This window comes from Leuresthes tenuis, unplaced genomic scaffold (genome assembly GCF_036924035.1).
Source record: "Leuresthes tenuis unplaced genomic scaffold, fLeuTen1.0.hap1 SCAF_6, whole genome shotgun sequence".
NCBI lineage: Eukaryota > Metazoa > Chordata > Actinopteri > Atheriniformes > Atherinopsidae > Leuresthes > Leuresthes tenuis.
Window position 1 is genome coordinate 25,055,412 of NW_027325360.1, and position 17,974 is coordinate 25,073,385.

A 17,974-nucleotide genomic window follows, 5' to 3' on the forward strand; every position below is an offset into this window, starting at 1 on the left:
AGCTATTTATAAATGACTACAAAGGATATACAACAACATCTACAGGAAATTAAGCGGCTCAAAAGGATGGTCTCACTGAAAAACAATCTATACCCAGACTGCAGGGGGGAGCGATGCAGTCCTCCTCTGTCAGACGTGGAGTCGATGAGGAAGTACCCTTAAGTGTGTTTCAACTGATGACCACAAACTGGCCACAAAACATCTCTGGATCCAGCAGACCCCCATTAAAGTATAAACCTTCCCCAACAAATACAAATTTTACTGCAGAACTTGAGTTTGTTCTCTTTAACAAACAGGAGTCACCACATCTTCTACTGTGCACATTGTATAACATTTATGATTGCACATAAATACATTAACATAGGTGTATAAGTACAAATGTTTTTAACATACATATATGCTTCAATATCTCAGCAAGTTGTACCATATATTGCCTCCTTTTGTGTTAAAGCAATAAGATAATAAATGGAGATTTTTTAATGAAAGCAACTCCTATAGATAACATGCTGTGGAAACCAGCAAATGCAAGTTGTTTGCACAGCTGCCGTCTTGAAAGTTAATTCTAATTTAAGTTTGCAAAATACAAAGCTGAGGCAGTTCAGACTGGCAAGAGTGAAAAGAGCAACTGTGTTACGAAATACCTTTGGCTTTAAAAAAGGATCAAAATAGAAATCTGCTGCCTGACCAGTGATATAACATCTCATATCATCTCATTGTAATGCTGCTCAACAGAATAGGTTTACTTTAAAAAGTCAATGTCAAATATAATCCAGAATGAACTGTGACTCATTCATTACTCTACTCTGCATGAGCGGTTAGTTTCTGATAGGTTTAACCCCCTGCGCAGAAACACAAGACTGCCACTGAAGTACGAGTTTTGTTGAAATAAGGGAAAGAAAGAGAGAAAAAGTTGGCAATGGTAAATGTCTGGGCAAAGTACTACAAAAGTAATCAGGCTGAACTGCAGCAGCAAGCGAGGTGAATAACCCTTACAAGCCTGACCATGCAAGACTCATTTCCACTTCATATTTGCCAGTGAAACCTGCGCATCATATACACTTGTACTGGTTCCGTTTATTAGTTTATTGATTTATTTTCATTTATTTGTTTATCTATTCACTGGAGTCAGTTTGAACTATTTTTATTAGTTTTCTGTTTTTTCTCACCTCATGAGATGATCCATCCAATCTCCTTGTGTCCATCCTCATGATCTAACAGTAATAAAACATAACAAAACAAAACAAAACAAACATGTTCTTAGTGTGTTGCGTGCTTTATTGATCATCTTCACACACAGATAAAAGTATATTACCCAGCACAGTTTCAGTGAAGAATGCTTCAGTCTCCCAAATAACATCACAGAACAGATCATTTCAGCAATGAGTGAATAAAAAAAATGCAAAAAACAACCACGAACGGCGGCAGTATTTCTTGTCTTTCTGTTGTTCAAAGTCATGCACTTCCTTCTTCAGGTTTAGCTGGCAGGCCTCCTACTTTCTTTAAAAGACAGCCCACCTTATTTTCATTATAAAGCAGGAATGTAAAAAGAAAACAAGGAAATAAACAGGCTTGGGGAAATAGATGGGTAATCAAGCACAGCACACAATGCAGGAACAATAGTTAAATAAATTAATCTATAAGTTAAAAAAAACTAAAATACATTGTAAAATGACAATAAAATATGTGTCAGTCTATAACTTTGCAACACAGACGTATGGAAATGACAAGGGAAAGGGAGAATTATTTGTCCATTCTTCTGGTGTTTATTGCCAGCTGGCAAACAATGTTGTTTGGTGCATTACCACCACCAAGTGGTAAGAAGTGTGGCTCAAGAACAGAGGAGAACAAATATTGTCCAATAACATACGATTCCTGAACTTTTTGAATAAAATGTTGATGAGTTTAAGCTTTTCCATTCACTTGAAAATACTATTCTTCACTTTGGTTATGGTGTGGCTGTTAATTCACTGTTACAACGCGTTGAGGACTCTTTGACTCTGTTATCTGCCCTTTTATTCCAATATGAGTTTATCCTCATGAAAGAATAACTGCTAAACCCACCATTTCAATTCTACAGTATTTGTTGGATGTCTATTCGACCATCTGGTGAGTTATTTGAGTGACTGTACAGGAGACTGATCAGTCTGAACAGATAAATGTTCTTAAAGGTGTTGTGACATCCGTACATTGTACTTCTAATAACAATGCAATCATTTCATGAATCTTTGTTTGTTGTTTTCCCCATTTCATTTCTGAACTCTGGAATGATGACTGCTACACCTGGACACATGACAAACTCTCAGCTGTGTCCGCACAGTTTGATGTAGCTGTGGAAACTGTCAAAAGGTCTGTACTGTATCTGAGTATCAAATAAAGCTCTAATCCTAATTCTTTCTCTCTAATATGGTGAAATCTACTGTTACATTACATCATTACAGCATTGCTGACAACGGCGCCGTTGGACCAACTGTTCCAGCTGGTTATCCAACTGGAAAACCTCTAATACAAATCAAAACATATTAATGGCAGAACTGCTATATTTTAAACATGAGAAATACTCTCTGTGAAAGCTTTTTTCATTTGTTAGCCTGATTCTTTCATTGGAAGTCCAAGAACAAGCTGGAGAAATCTTCAGTTCACAGACAAAGTATTTATTTTGGTCACAGGAAAAGTATGGCAGCGCTGGACTTTGGAGTGACAGAGCCCTCGCAGGGCCTCCGTCAGAATGAGCCCAATCTCTGGAAAAAGTTCATATTTATCTTCTTCACATTTATCTTACAGAGGTTGGATTTACACGTGACTGAGTGTGATTGGCCAGTTATTAGTGACGTGAACAGGCCGACCACTGTCCACGTCATTTTCCTGGGATGTGATAAACAATGTGTGTGTGAGTGTTGTTTCAGGCGTGTATCTAATCTAACAGACATATATGACAAGATGTAGAAGCTTAATCTGGTCCAGTTATTCGTGCAGTTATGCTCTCTTAAAGTCTTGCACCATTCACAGACATACTTTGCTTTGTATGATCAGAGTGGACAAGAACAAGATAGGAACATACGTTATTTAAAGACATACAGAATATGAATACATAATGTCTAAGAACAAAGCAAATTACAACACATTGCTTTAAAACATCATAAATAAAACTTTACTTTGATTGTAGGTGTGAATGGACTAAATTAGTTGGAAGTAAGTATGTAACAATGACTTTTAAATTGTGATTTGGATGCACACTATAAGACATAATGACGACATTTCAGATAAAGATAATCAGTGCTCTGAAACCTTGCGGTGCATTGCACAAAGCCAGATCTGCATCACTCTCAAAATTATTCATATTCAATTTGATAAGAGTTATTATTGCAGAGACAGTTGGGTACACAAGCTGGGAGGCTGATTAAAACATTGGGCGGTGAATGAGTCAGATGTTGTGTGACACTTCAATGTGAAATACACAGCTGAGGTTGAGTTAGCTTTTTCTGACCAACTAACATCTCTCTCTCCACACATTATGCAACTGGAAGTTACACATGTTCAGTATGCTACTGAAATCTCATCATATTCATAGACCCGTAAGCACAACTTCCTTCAACAAACATCTTTGGTTCAGTGTCTTGACAAATTGTACCATACATTCACATATACACACATTTATATATTCACACATTTATATGTATTTGTGTGTGTTTAATCTTCATCTCCTGTAGATAACCTGTAGATAACCTGCAGTGGAAAGTAATGGGAACTTCAACAAATGCAAAGTTATTTGCCCAGCTGTGTATTGAAAGTTATATTCAAAGCAAGTGTAAAAATAAAACCTGAGCCCCTTCAGAGTTTGTCAGAGGGGAAAAGGCAACTGTGTCATGAATTATCTTTGGATTTTTAAATGGGTCTGAAAGAATCACAATAAAATGGGAATGTCTGCCTGACCAGTAACAGAAGGATAAATTAGCCAACAAATATTGTAGCGAGGAACTCTGCTTGCTTAGAAGCAGTAATTTAATTGAAATTGAAGTTTTAAAATGGAGTCCATAATGCACTGTGACTCATTTATGACTGTACATCTGAGGGCTTACCAACTGGCTTGTAGGGGGGCACCATAAGATGGACACTGACACTTGAGTTCAGCTGAAAAAAGGGTTTTGTAAAAAAAAACAATCTGAGGAAAACACTACAAAAATGATCAGGGTGAGCTGCAGTGGCAAGAGAGGTGAAAAAAAATTGTATTTTCAGGTTGTATATGTGTCATTGAAGCCTGTATACAACCCCAATACTTTTGCACTGCCTCTTAAGAGCCAGGGGCTTAACACATGAAACAAACAGCAACAGCAAGTGGAGATTAGTGCTTATTCTTTAAGTGTTCTGAGGACAGTTAAGAGTTTCCTGGTTTTCTTATATACTATTGATAGAGAATTAGTATCTGCATCAACATGAAAATACTGAAAAAATAGCAAGTATCCTTAATCAATATACAGGTAGATTAGTTAGTAAATAGAGTTAGAAACCTCCCTAGCTTGACTTGACTCGTATTGTATAAAACTCCAACCCCCTTGTTTTCTTCTTATCTGTGTTTTCACTCCCCTCTCGCACTATAAGAGCAGACTGCCACAAATCTCCAAGGTCCTTCGTATTGCAGCCATGAATGTGACAGCTCCTCTGCTGCTGCTGCTTCTCACCAGTAAGGCTGAAAAAACCTTTTGCGATTGTCTTTATTTTTTCCTGAAGAATTCCTAACATTTGTCTGGCATTAATCTGTTTGGCTCACATATCTTTTTCAGCTTGTGTGGCGAGTGGAGCACATCTGTCCAAAGCCTTGTGGCAGTTTGGGAAGATGATCATTTGTGTCCAGCCTGGCGTTAATCCTTTAGCGTACAACGAATACGGCTGCTGGTGTGGCTTTGGGGGCAGAGGGACTCCTGTGGATGATGTGGACAAGTAGGAAGCAGCCCATCTGGCATTTTTCTAAAAAGGGGAACCTGCAACTTTTAAAACATGCTTCTCTTCCTGCTGTACTCCTAGTTGCTGTAAAGCCCATGACAAGTGCTATGAACAAAGCAGAAATATTCCTGAATGCACGGGTATTGCTGACCTTCCCTACATTATTGATTACAATTACACCTGCTCAAATCAGCGGGTGACCTGCTCAGGTAAGACTCCAACTGGGAGGAATTTTTCCACAAACTCAGACGTAATAAATTAATTGATTCAAATCTACAACTGTAGCAACACAGATGTCAAAGAGGACGCCTTACTATGGGAAAATGAGATATATTGATCTGTTTAATAGCAGCATGATTATATAAAAGAAGTACAGTAAAGTCTGTTAATTTGTCTAAAATACAGACTTTTCTGGTGAAGTAGCACAATGCAATTTTACTGTAAAGAGAACACATTAGACAAGCCTGTATCCGTAGCCCTGAGTGAGTACTGTATACACACTAGCTGTGTTTAAACAGCTATATATAGCTACTGCACACCATGCACACTACACACTTATACTGGCATTTTGTGTAACCAAACTCTTTCTCCTCTTTCTATGTGTTTCACGTTTATCATGCTTTGTTATCGCTTAGCTGCTTTCTGTTCATTTGCTGAATCTGCTCTGTGTCTGCAGCGGCCAACGATTCGTGCCAGGCTGCTGTGTGCGAATGCGATCGCGTGGCAGCTCACTGCTTTGCTCGGTACGAATACAACCCTGAAAACAAGAACAACTGTGCCAGCTGAGTCGCATAAAAAAAGAAATTTGTAGCAAAGTTCTATTCCAAGTTGTAATGTCTTTCTGATTTTATTTTAATTTTTTAAATCTAATGTAAAATAATCAAATAAATGTACAAAGCTATCAGATCTAAATAAAACAGGAAAGTAAGAAGTGTGTGAAACAAGGTCTTCCAGGTGAATTTCAACTCATCAGTGTCATTGTGTCTATTTTGCATGAGTGGAAAGCTTCGGTGGAAGCTGTTGAGGCCGTGCTTATCCCTCAAGTATAAGTATTCTAAAACATTTTCAGATGGTATCTTAGAATTGCAGACCACCTAAATACCCGAAGAGACAACTTGAGGTTGTGGCTTTGAATGAACACAACAGGGGTTAAAAGTTAAGTGTTTCTCCTTATGCATCTTGTGTTTGGTCAGCACCACAGAAACGATGCCAACGCAAAGTCAAGAAGCAAAAAAAGGCAACGCAATGCTCCTTTTAATGCTGAAAAATAACCTCACTCAGTTAAAGAGGTATGGAGACCCAATAAGGCCGACTCTTAAGGACAGGAGGAGACGGTTGCCCATTAACACCAAAGCAAGACTAAACCAAGATAACATTTACTTCCTTAGTGGAATTATTGCTCCATTTCATTAATTATACATCTCCACCACATAATGCAATGATAAGAAGTCATGCTAGTTTCAGGGATTTCTAAGCAGCCAGGCTGAATCAACATCCTCCAACAAGTCTTAGAGGGTCAGTCGTGTTGTAATGAGATTGTGATCCAGTCTGATCATCATGATTGATTTATTAACAAAGGGACAAACAGTGTGAAGAAAGATCAACTAAAATATGCTTAACATGATCAAACTGGTAGAAAACAAAACAAAAAAAAACTCAAAAACATTTCTGAAGAATGTTTTAAACTGATCTCAGGAATAGATCTCAGTCAAGTTTCAACAAAACAATACAAAGAGCAGCTGTGTACAACAACACATCGTTATAAATTCAAAATCAGATGCCGGCTTGTGCTTCTGTTTATATAGGCTTGTACAGAAGAGTGGTCACATACTTCTTCTTGTATCTGTGTGTTGCGCTGAGAACCATCACTCCGTCCTAAAAGTCACAAGAAGAGCATTTAGACACAAATGATGATAACGTAAGCTTTCTGATTGTTTGCAATTAAAGGTTGAACTGCAGTTTTTAACAATTCAAATGCAAGAAACAGATTGACACTGCAGTTCACAATGACACTAGAGAGAATGTACATGTTTTTTTGTTCCAGCATTTTATGCATATATATGAGAAACGGGATATAGTCTCTCTATGTGTTTTTAGAACATATTTATGATGCATGCATTTGTTTCGTCTGAATATACAGTTTTAAAAAGCCTTTTGGTTTTGTCAAGATCCATGTCGTGTAAAGATTCTCTTTGTTTAACAGCTGGAGGGGTAGTCGTTGAGTTTCCCCTTAATTATGGAAACACAGGGATGTTTTTTAGTCTGTTACCTTGATGGAGAGGGCATACAGGTGATTGAGCATGACATGGTTGGGCTCTGGCAGCAGCGTCGGGTCACACTGACGGGAGATGCAAAAGTAGGATGAATTTTATTCAATTAAGTGCTGTAGTAACTGGCTTATTTCGTGAGGTGCACCATTAAGACAAACATGTGAAATGATGTCAAGTCAGGACTTACAGAGACACCTGTGTCCTTGTTGAGCAGCACTTGGAGCAGGTGAGGAGGTAAGATAGGAGGGTGTTTGATCTTGTCTTCTGGCTTGATTACATATGCGTCCTGTTGATAGGGGCCGGGCGGGGAACTGGACAAGTCTTGGAAAGAATGATCACATAACACCGTTTAACACCAGCCCTGTCAGACATCAGCTCATCTAACTGATGAATGCAATCTGAGAGAAAAGTCCTATAGTTTCAACTATGTAGGTGCCATTACCAGACATGTCTGCTGAATCCTGTGAGTCAATCCTGAGGGCATCAAAGACTTCAAAGTCAGTTCTTTTCACCTGTATGACATTGTTGACTGTTCCAGTTTTAGCTGTAGTCACAGCCTATGACAGAACACAAGCCGAACTTTGTTATAGAAGCTTCAGAGTATTGACCATTGAAGAAACAAACAAACCTTTGTGATACTTTTTGTAAAGGTGGACCGCTTTTATAACTTGAAGCCTTCACTCACCCCGGTCGGATCCAAAGTCCACTGACCGTCAATGCAAAATTTGTACTGGTGCTCCCCCTCCGGCAAGTCCACAACAGCCACAAAGTTCTTCTGACTGAGTTTGGCAAACAACATTGTGTCACATTTAGTTCAAAGATGCAGTTCAGACACCAAAGATCTCATCAGGATGCTTTCACTGAAGTCAAACTACCTTCTGTTGAGTGGGATCTTGGTGGCCCAGTTGTTAAAAGAGCCAGACACAAAGACTTCCTTGGCAGACCCCGACCACCTGAACACAGTCGGCCTGGCCTGCGTTGGACTTTTGCTGTCGCAGTCCAGGTCCTGCTGCCACGCCAGAAATTCCTGCATTTCCTGCGGAGTCTGGGAAGGATGATATCAATCTGTATAGATGTCAAGTTAATGAGAGCAGCGCAGCAACCCTTCCTGTCTGAACAGCCAGCTGAGAGGTATGTGTGTGTATTTGCCAAAAATACATCCAGTATGCTTCTCAAAAGCTTGTCCACTTCATATGAGGTACTGAGAAAGACAAAGTAACCGGTCTTGGATAACCAGTCTTGGATAACCTTAGAGATATAAACTGATCGTTAGACACCATCTTGTCAAGCAATGTCAAATATGAAAGATTTAAGAAAGATATTATGGTGTCATTTTAATCAATCTGTGGAAATGATGGTCCTAATTGTTAGGGTTAGGAAAGGGTTCCTGATCAGATGTAATAAGGACTGTCCAAATTTAGAAACTACAATCAGTCCACATTATTATATAATTTAACGTTTAAATTTAAGGTTTAAAAGGTTTTACTCCATATCAAAGTGAGCTTCTTTTCTCAGAATGCCAGTTTTGTTCACGGTGACTTAGCTTCATCCATTACTTCCGAATTAAACAAGCACTATTCGTGAGCATCACTCTCTGGTCTGTGGGGCCTGTCAGAAAATCAGCTCAACAGCTATATGATATTAGTCGTGATAAAAACATGCCATACCTTTGGATCGTCTCTCTGGAACAGGTCTGCATCCTCCGAGCTGTCCAGCATGATGTTGGGACGAGCCTCTTTTCCTCCTTGCTGTCCATCTCTGTAGGACCTCTCACTGCTGGACCTGTCGCTGCTGCTGTTGCCCATCCCTACAGCGTCAAACACTGACACACACAGCACATAGCTCAAATCAGCAGCTGCTTTATGTTCCGAGGATAAAAAAAAGAAAAGAGGATATGTTCCGGCATAAAAACCTACAAAAATAAAAATGAAAACAAACTCACCAAAATCTGAGGTGAAATTTGGGTGGCTTCAGTCTCATCAAACGGAGGTGCTTGGTTTAATGTAGGTTACATCTGTTGTAGTTTGCAGCCGTACAAAGGTCCCAACTTCTGATCGCTGCTGTTTCCGTCTTTAAACTTGAGAAGTTTCCCTCTGACTGAAGACACCCAGCTGTCGGCAGCGTCCGAAAGCAACGGATGAGCAGCTGCCTGGATTATTGTCCGAGCGTGGGATTTTTTTTTCCCTTTTCCCACTTTGTTTCCTTCTCCCGTTGTCAGTATTCCTTTGTATACTTTCGCCATTCGGTGGTAACTTGAGTGTGTGGTGGTGATAGATAGTGAAAACACACCTCTTCCGCCTCCTGTCCTCGGTCTCAGGGAGAATTTAACTGTTTCACGTCCTGACAGCTTTTTGCTAAAACTCTCACTTTCAAAGACAGATAAAATGTCCAGAAGGTGTATCTACTTTTTCTTTTACTGTGAAATCCCGCAGACACGATGAAAGATGGGGAATATACATCATCACCATTTTTCTTTTGTCACCTTTAGAGGCAGAATATGTTCACAATGATTCTGCTACTGTGATAAAAAGACGTAAAATAACAGAAAAAAATAAACACATTTGCCACACATTTGACCAGGAATGTCACATTTCTGAAATACTGAGACAGACTTCTGAGATAATGATATTAAGATAGAGAAATATTACAGAATTCTGAGATGCCAGAGTATTGTTTTTAAATGATAAATTAGCATTGGAAGCTACTAAAGCTGGTAAAAAATAGATACAATTTAATGTTGTGGTGTATTGGGGATGGTCGTCTTAAAACAGCCTGTGTGTAGATGATGCAGGAAGAACTCTGCTGACACAGACTTGGTCGAACACAGAAACCTTTATTGTCAACCAGGTCCGTATCAGAATTACAGAATGATGCATCAAGTCTGGGGAGATGTGTCAAGTCCGGATTCCCCAAAATCTCTGACTTACTGAGGTTGCGTTCTTCGTTAAGTAGAATCTGCCTGTTCTCAGTGACCTTGAAGATGTTGCATGTTCCCATCACTAAGCACTAAGCCCGGACATGGTGTGTGCATAATTTTGAGCCTATTCTTGGACAAACTTACTGGGGAGTATGTTATTCTCAAAATGTACTGATTTATACCCATAACTCCCTTACACAGATGGCAATTAACAGACTTCTTATCATTTTCCCAAGGCAACTTTGCACAGGTGGTAGACACCAGACACTACAATGTGTTTAAAATATATTCACATTTTCAATTGTATGTTACCAATGTACCAACAAAAAAGTGTCCTGTCTGGTCAAATATTAACTGCTTGTCATACCACTTTTCACACAATTAATTTTATTTAATCAAGATCATTTTACCATGGTACACTTTATTGAAATGTGGTGAAATAAAATATACTTTACCTTAAAGATAACTGCATTAACCTAAGTGTAGTTTTTTCCAGAACTATTACTGTTAGTTATTATTACTTTTATTGAAGTTTCAGTATATTCTAAATTACATTTAAGTGCAATTTTTACACTAGTATTTCAACCCATAAAATACTAAAAAAGAATACTAGTTATTTGATATTAAGTACTATTTTTCATTAATTGAAATGTGAAATATGCCCAAAAGTATGATGGAGCATACTTTTCATAAGATAAGAACATATCAAAAGCATATTGCCTTATTATTAGTGGCACCTTTGCAATGAATTCTTAGTAAAGTTATAAAACAGAGTGAGTAAAGTTTGCTTTACTAATCAAGCATGTAAATTAGTACATAAACAGCCAGGTAATTAATGTTTTAAGTATACTTTAAGTTGTTCCACTTTAGCACAGAAAAGTACAAAATAAATACACTTTGACTTGAGCTATTCTATCATTTACAGCTAAAATATATTTGGCATAAAACTATTTGCTCCAAATCACTAAAATTCATGTTAACTGTGCATTACCACACTTGGGAAGTATATTAAGGATTAATCTAACTCAGCTTTATTATTTTTCTCCAGGGAAGTGGATTTGTCTTTTTCAGGCACATATACCGTATGTATTCACAATTATTGAGCAAATATTAGTGTGTGACTCTGAAATAATGTTTAAGAGCGACTCCATGATAACATGGTTAGTCTGCGTATATTAAAGATCCAGCAGCCAGCTCAGGGGATCAGGTCATTGTTCAGTCATCTTTGCTGCAGTTTGAAGAAAGCATCTTCCAGCACCTGGTACCAGGTATGGAAATGGATTTTCAGCTCAGCACTAACCTGAAAGGGTCTAACTAACGGATCCTTAATGACAGCAGTCCATACGAGTACCCCTCCTCCTCCCTGCTGAGCCCTGACTCAAAGTAAAGTTCCATGTCCATCCACCTGCTCCATCAAGTCAATCTCATTCCATTTCTCCATAAAACCTCATGTATTTCAACTTGTGAATCTTTTTCAGTGGTGCTGGTGTTTTCTGCCCTCTTTACTGTGGCCATGGTGTCTTGGTGCATGACACTTTGTATGTCTGGACACGGACATGCTTTTCTAATTGTAGAATATGGTGGCACTGGAAAATAATAGACTTTCTGCAGGCTTGTAGTCTCTTTTTTCCTTCTTTTTAGTCTATTTACACATTTTTTTCTTTGTGTGCGTGTGTGTTTCATGTGCGTAGGTGATGCAACAACATTTTTGCCCTCTTGTCACATTTCAACAGTTTACTTATGACCGTTCAGACTGTTGCATCCATCTTCAAGGCATTTTACAGTTTTGGACACTTTAATAGAATATGTAAATAGCTTCCCTTGTTTTTAATACATCCTATAAGCAATGAAGCTTATTTGATCTGAAAAATAAGCACAGAACACACAGTTCAGGGCAGTGACGCTGATGCTTTTGTTGTCATTGCGTTGACTGAGCTGTACTGCTGCTTTCCACACTGCAAATAAAATAATCAGCAATTGATTGGCATGTTATTTCTCCTGTGGATGTGATGCATGTAGAGGAGTTTACTTGTGTGGTTTATATTTATATTCATATCCTGCCGTAATTATTTTCCGTGACCTTATCCGACGTGTAAAATGCTTTTTGATGAGTGCACCTATGTCTTCACCATCTTTAAATTCGAAGTAACACCCTTGTGGTTTGCCAACCACATACACATGACTATTGGTAGTCATACAATGATCTAGGCTGTAAGGCAATGAACATCCAGCAAAAAAACACTTGCCCTGCAGGATCACATCAGTTTTTCTACACGTCGTCTATCTTTTGCTCTCATTCGCTGTTGACAGCTGCGGATTTCTGCAGCTCAGCAGTCTCTGTGCCATCACACATCAGAATCCTCTGAGACATTCTCACGGCTATCGAGTTTCCAGGGTGTTATTGTATGCACTCCAAATAATGATAAACAGTGTTGTCAGTGCTTTAGTGAAGACAAAGTCACGCTTTTCCTCTTATCACGGTTAGACAATAGAGCTCCGTTGCATGCAATCACTATTTTAAACAGTGGATGCCTGTTTAAACACATCATCCACACTAGGTCTCATCATCACTTTTTTTTCAGCTAATGGTGCTATTTAGGTTTCTCAAATATTGTTTACTGCAGTATGAAACAGAAGTTTGCTGCTGTGGTGAAATTACATTGTCCACATTACATCCATCGGTGCTTGATGTCTAATCAGAAAAAAATACCATAAAAACAATGACATAATCCACTCTTGAGGTCTATAAATCCTTTCAAATCTGTGTTACCATGTCATTCATGGTAATTTTACTTAGGCAGACTTCAAAGACATCCATTGCTTAGAAATATATGGAAAATGAGACTACACAGATGTTTTATTAGGATTTTACTTTAGACAGATGTTGCACAATAAAAAGAAAACATAAACAACACAAAAGCAACTTAGCCGAAAGACCAACTGTATAAATAACATTAAACTTTCTTCAAGCACTTTTATAGCTGTGTGTTATTGTGTGAAAGTGTGGGTGGGTTATAAATTGTGGGATTTATAGGGTAAGAAATCTCCCATTTCAAAAGAGGAAAGTAAACAATAGACAATCCAGCAATATATGATTTCATACCACTTATGAATAAATAATAACAACAATGAAATACACAACAAAAGTCCAAGCTGATCAGCTGCAGTAGGTTATAGAAAGGTCATTTACATTTATCAATAGAACACATTTCATCCATAAAGGCAGCCAAAGGGATTTGAATTCAATGCAGGGGAGCATACAAATCATTTCAATTAAATACTGAATAGTTGAAGATATGTATTGTTTAGGAAAATACCCCCAAAAAATAGATACATCTTCAGAATTGTTTGGCAAATGTAGATGAAAATATATCAGTAAAGTGAAAGGGGGATTTTAATCAGCTCTATCTTATGCTTTAAAAGAAGCGCCAGGGAGGGGACGGTTTCCAGCAGAGGGCAGCATAATGGGTAAAAGTCATTTCACCTTGATGATGACTTTAACTTTTGTACCTTCCACGTTTGATTTCAAGAGCCTTATGTCTGATAGACTTTTGATTCAAGCCAGTCACTTTTATATTCATCTTGAAGCCGGTGCAATGATCTAAGGACATGAGTAATGTGTTTTCTCCTCTTGATGTTTGTCAGTATTCTTTCAGCAGCATATTGAATGAACTGCACAACACTACAGGTTACATTTGCGAGCCCACTGAGGAATACATGCAGTAGTCTACCCAAAAAAAGCATGAATGAGCTCTTCTAAATCTTGCTTGGACATGTCATTTCTTGTTTAATCGGTTTTGGCTTTCATGTGGCCACTGAAGTATGAATCCTCATCACGGATTTACTGTGTGGGTGTTTTGTAGGGCCTGGGCTCTGGCCTGCTTTCTTTACTACCAAAATAAGTTATGTCAGTCTTACCTTTATTCAGTTGGAGGCGGTTTGATTGCATCCAATTTTTCCCTCTTTGAGTCACATACAGGTCTGTAGTGCTGTAGTTCTTTGGTATAGATCTGGGTGTCTGAGCGGTCACCCTGTAGTCTAGGAGAATATGAAGAACTGGAGGTCTGTCCAGGTTAAAAATTGTGGGGACCACAGAATGATCAGTAAAGTTACATTCATTTACAGTTGTTTCCATTTATCCTGCTGATTCTTTATTTTGGATGCTATCATTGTTGAGCTATTTGTTGTTGATGAATAAGACCCATAGATCATCTGTGATAATAATTCTATTAGATACTCCAAAGGCAAGAGTAGGACACATTCAAGTACAGCTCAAGTATGTTTATTATACCAATAGGTGCCATTTAATGGTCTGATCCTATTAGAAAATTTTGCATCAGTTTACGTTTACATCAGTTCAGATATATTGCCATATGAAGCTTTGACTGAAATGACAAAAGTCAAAAAGCTTTAAAAGGTTTTACCCACTCATTTCCAGCCACCTCTAGTTATCACTGTGGGATGTCTAATGGTTTGTGAGAAGTGGTTTCCAGGGTCAAAACTGAATCATTACGGCTTCTCTCTGAAGCTGATTTTCTGCAGTGGGTAATTCCAAACATTTTCTGTTCATTTGCTGCACACCAGTGACAAGGCTTTATTTCATGTTTTTCAGGTACTTGCTTCATAGCAACGGTCAAAAACAGAAATGCTTTACAAACTCTTCATGCACACGGCTCTTGTTTCTTGATGATAGACTGGTGATTTGACTTTTCTCTTTAATTAGGGCACTGGATCACCATGCCTGAAGATTAGATGCTCTATTTTTAAATTTGTAACAGTGGTAAGATTACATATCAGAGTACATGAGTCCCTTAGACTCAACAGCTTGCAACAGGTGTCAAACATGGGTTTGAAATGAGGCCAGGGGAGTGGATTTCATTAAAGATGCATACTGTTGCACAGTATCTGACAACATTGTAGCAGGATGATCTGATTTATTACTTCAAATACATCAATATGGATTACGTTATTAGAAATATACTTTGCATGAGTGCTACCACTGCACAGGCTTCTATCCTAGAGAAACAATAAATTCTTTGCAATTACAGAACATTAGTAAATGAAAAGTTTTAGCACAGTTTAATTGTGTAATTGATGAAACCAAAGAGGATCCAGCAGTGAAGTGAGAATCTGCCAGAGCTACTGCTGATGAGAGCCCAGCAGAGCTCCTCTGCATCCCGTGGAGCTGATCTCTCAAACCCAGTCTCACTTCTTTGCCTCTTCTACCCCAACCCTCAAAAGATCACACCACAGGCTGCAGACAAACAAAGATAGCTGAAGTCTTTCCATCAATCTGTTCATTTTTGCATGACTTATGTGGCGCATAAACGCCGTAGTAAAGCGCACAATGATGTATGCAGAAATAATCACAAGGCCGATGACAATCGAAACAATCCCCAGGCGGAGAGATTTCCATCCCAGCTGCATGGAGCCATCATAGTGTTGCTCATCACATCTCTTCTATGCCTAATAGATTTTGATAATTCACTTTCAAGACATTACTGTGAAAACTCATGCCCTGGCTTCATTTTTTTGGTGCAGCCCAAAGTAGCAAAGCACACAGAACCTGGTCATGTGTCTTTGACTGGAAGCTGTGTTTGAAATTTACAAAAAAAATAAATTACCCTGCACCTGCATCTGTCATTCTTTTCATCTCTAATTCCTATTCATATTTTATCCAGTGCTCTCAGCACTGATTAAAAAAAAGGGTGATTGCTGTGTCTGCGTGTCTCATCTGGCTATTCACAATGACACAGCAGAAAGCAAAGATTTTTTAACCTGTCTGCTTGGATAGCCCATAAACTGGAGGCACATTAGCAAAAACATTTTTTAATTATGTTGAGCTGCTCAGAGAAGGGAAGATGTTAGAAACCAATTCACACTTAGTATGTTTCTGTAGAAATGTGAGACAGCTATTGAGCATCATCCCACAATTTCTGCAATCGTTTGTTATTTTCTAAGTGTAATAGGGGTACCACCCTCTCTATGCTGTGATAAAATTTACAACCTGTAAGCAAGCAGATAAAACTCTTAAAAAACTGCAGGCAATATTTTCTCCTATAACTTTACAATATAGCATATGTGCTCGGAGACCCCAGAGTTCCAATCCATTTTGTTACTCACCGAGACAGAGGAAACCAGCGCCACAATATTGATGGGCCATGCCAGGCAGAAACAGGTGAACATGGTGAGACAGAGGTAGGTCCTCACAGGGGGAATCTCCTGAGCCTCCCCATTCTTCAAGAAGTCAGAGCTACCATCCGGTGTGGACTTGACATTCGTGACCGGCTGCGATGTCCCGCCAGACAGTAAAAGCAGAGGGGCGAAGCAACAGCGGTGAGACACTGGGAGACGAGGAGGAAGCAGGGGAGGGCAGGCAGTGGAGCAGTGATGATGGAAGAGAGAAATCAGCCAGCAGAGAGACACAAGAGGGAGTCAGAGGCAGACTGGTCTGAAGAGCTGAAAGGCTCAGAATGCTGCTTTGAAACAAAATTATGAGGTTGGCATAATATATTTGAGAGGTTTATGAAATGTAAATGAATAAATATTACTATAATATAAATGTTATAACCCACTTTTCTATTTAAGCTTGAATGACAGCAAGCAGGTAGCAGAAGTTTTAGAAACATTCATCTAATGTGGAAGCTTGATACATTAAGTGTGACTCCAATACAGAGAGAGTTTGCCCACATAAACTGTAGAAATATGACCCTGAATAAGTTATCATCTAACGTAAAAAGAACCAGAAAACACGAAGAACAACTGGAATCAGATTTTTTTAAAAACTACCTACAGTGAAAATTTAAATACAGTGAGTGTTAATTAATGGAACACAAGTGTGGAATGGCAGATTGACTAAATATAGGTGGAAATAGGCAAAACTAGGCAAAAGAAAACATTTAGATTAAAAAAAGGAATGAAAGATAAAGAATTTAACCAAAAAGTATCACAAAAAACTTTTCTTTTTTCGTTTTAACACTTCCTCTAAGGTTTCCGAGAAAAAAAAATCTCTCACTGTGATCACTGTGAACACTTAATCTCAAAGTGATACTTTTTACTTTATTCTGAGTACTCTGCCATCAGGGGATTTTATCAAGCAGTATGACGTTATTCTCCGCAAGCAGCTAAAATATACTTCTTTATCTGAAGCCAGTTAAATCTAATCAGTTATAGACTATGAGTTTGTCTGAAACACATGAAAGGTCTTTATGTCTTTTCAGTATCTGCTTCTGAACTGAAGCGATTGCCTTTTGAATTAAACACCCCAGGAACACTAGCTAACCACAAAGTTAATCTGGATGACCAGATCACCTTGGAATCCAGTCGTACTGAGGGATCTTTAAGTAATTTTCAATCAGGATATGTCCTTTAACTTATATACATAACAAGCTAGTGTCACCAATTTTCACCTCAATATTGCAGAAACTGAACTGATATAAATAGTCAGTGATTCCATTGGCTTCATTCATTCATATTCATAAAAAACATAATTGGACTGAATGCATTTGATTGGACTGGAATTTAACTTACTGAATTACTAAAACTGAATTGAGCTGAAATCATTTGAAGATGAACAGTAAAATCTAGCAAAGTGACCTCACTCACCTATACAACAGACAGGTAGTGTGGAAGAATAAATCCATCCCATCAGCCAGCACCCACTCCGTGTCCTCTGAGTGTCCCTTTGGCTCCTAGGTCAGATTTCCCCCCATTCAGGAGCAGCACATCCAGGCACCCATTCCCAAAATACATTCCCCTTTGATCTCCAATCAGAAGGTAGATAGCAGGGATGTGGGTTTTTTTTGGTGGTAACAGTGATCATTACTAGTGACTCAGTCGTGATGCTACT

General features: G+C 38.5%; 2 protein-coding genes across 2 annotated transcripts in view; one reads left to right on the forward strand and one right to left on the reverse strand.

Annotated features, from left to right (window-relative positions):
* Positions 1 to 4,536: 4,536 nt before the first annotated feature.
* pla2g1b (phospholipase A2, group IB (pancreas)) overlaps positions 4,537 to 17,974 on the forward strand; it is a 49,349-nt gene continuing 35,911 nt past the window's right edge. The window contains exons 1-4 of the mRNA XM_072388420.1: positions 4,537 to 4,678; positions 4,779 to 4,935; positions 5,020 to 5,147; positions 5,615 to 5,724. Coding sequence (XP_072244521.1) covers positions 4,639 to 4,678; positions 4,779 to 4,935; positions 5,020 to 5,147; positions 5,615 to 5,724 — 435 coding nt within the window. The 5' untranslated portion in view covers positions 4,537 to 4,638. The remainder of the gene's footprint in view (positions 4,679 to 4,778; positions 4,936 to 5,019; positions 5,148 to 5,614; positions 5,725 to 17,974) is intronic.
* On the reverse strand, positions 6,488 to 9,488 carry prkab1b (protein kinase, AMP-activated, beta 1 non-catalytic subunit, b). The gene is made up of 8 exons (XM_072388415.1): positions 9,151 to 9,488; positions 8,876 to 9,030; positions 8,084 to 8,253; positions 7,894 to 7,987; positions 7,651 to 7,765; positions 7,396 to 7,529; positions 7,208 to 7,276; positions 6,488 to 6,813 (listed from the first exon to the last, which is right to left on the reverse strand). The coding sequence occupies exons 2-8, from the start codon at positions 9,011 to 9,013 to the stop codon at positions 6,736 to 6,738; spliced, it is 798 nt and encodes a 265-aa protein (XP_072244516.1). The 5' UTR covers positions 9,014 to 9,030; positions 9,151 to 9,488; the 3' UTR covers positions 6,488 to 6,735.

Bases quoted from the DNA above. Each gene is read 5' to 3' on its own strand.
- prkab1b (XM_072388415.1), bottom strand. From the start codon at position 9,013: ATGGGCAACAGCAGCAGCGACAGGTCCAGCAGTGAGAGGTCCTACAGA. The intron at 7,988-8,083 runs GTAGTTTGACTT...TGCCAAACTCAG, and splicing joins AAGATCCCACTCAACAGAAG to TCAGAAGAACTTTGTGGCTG. The intron at 7,277-7,395 runs GTAAGTCCTGAC...ATCTCCCGTCAG, and splicing joins ACAAGGACACAGGTGTCTCT to TGTGACCCGACGCTGCTGCC.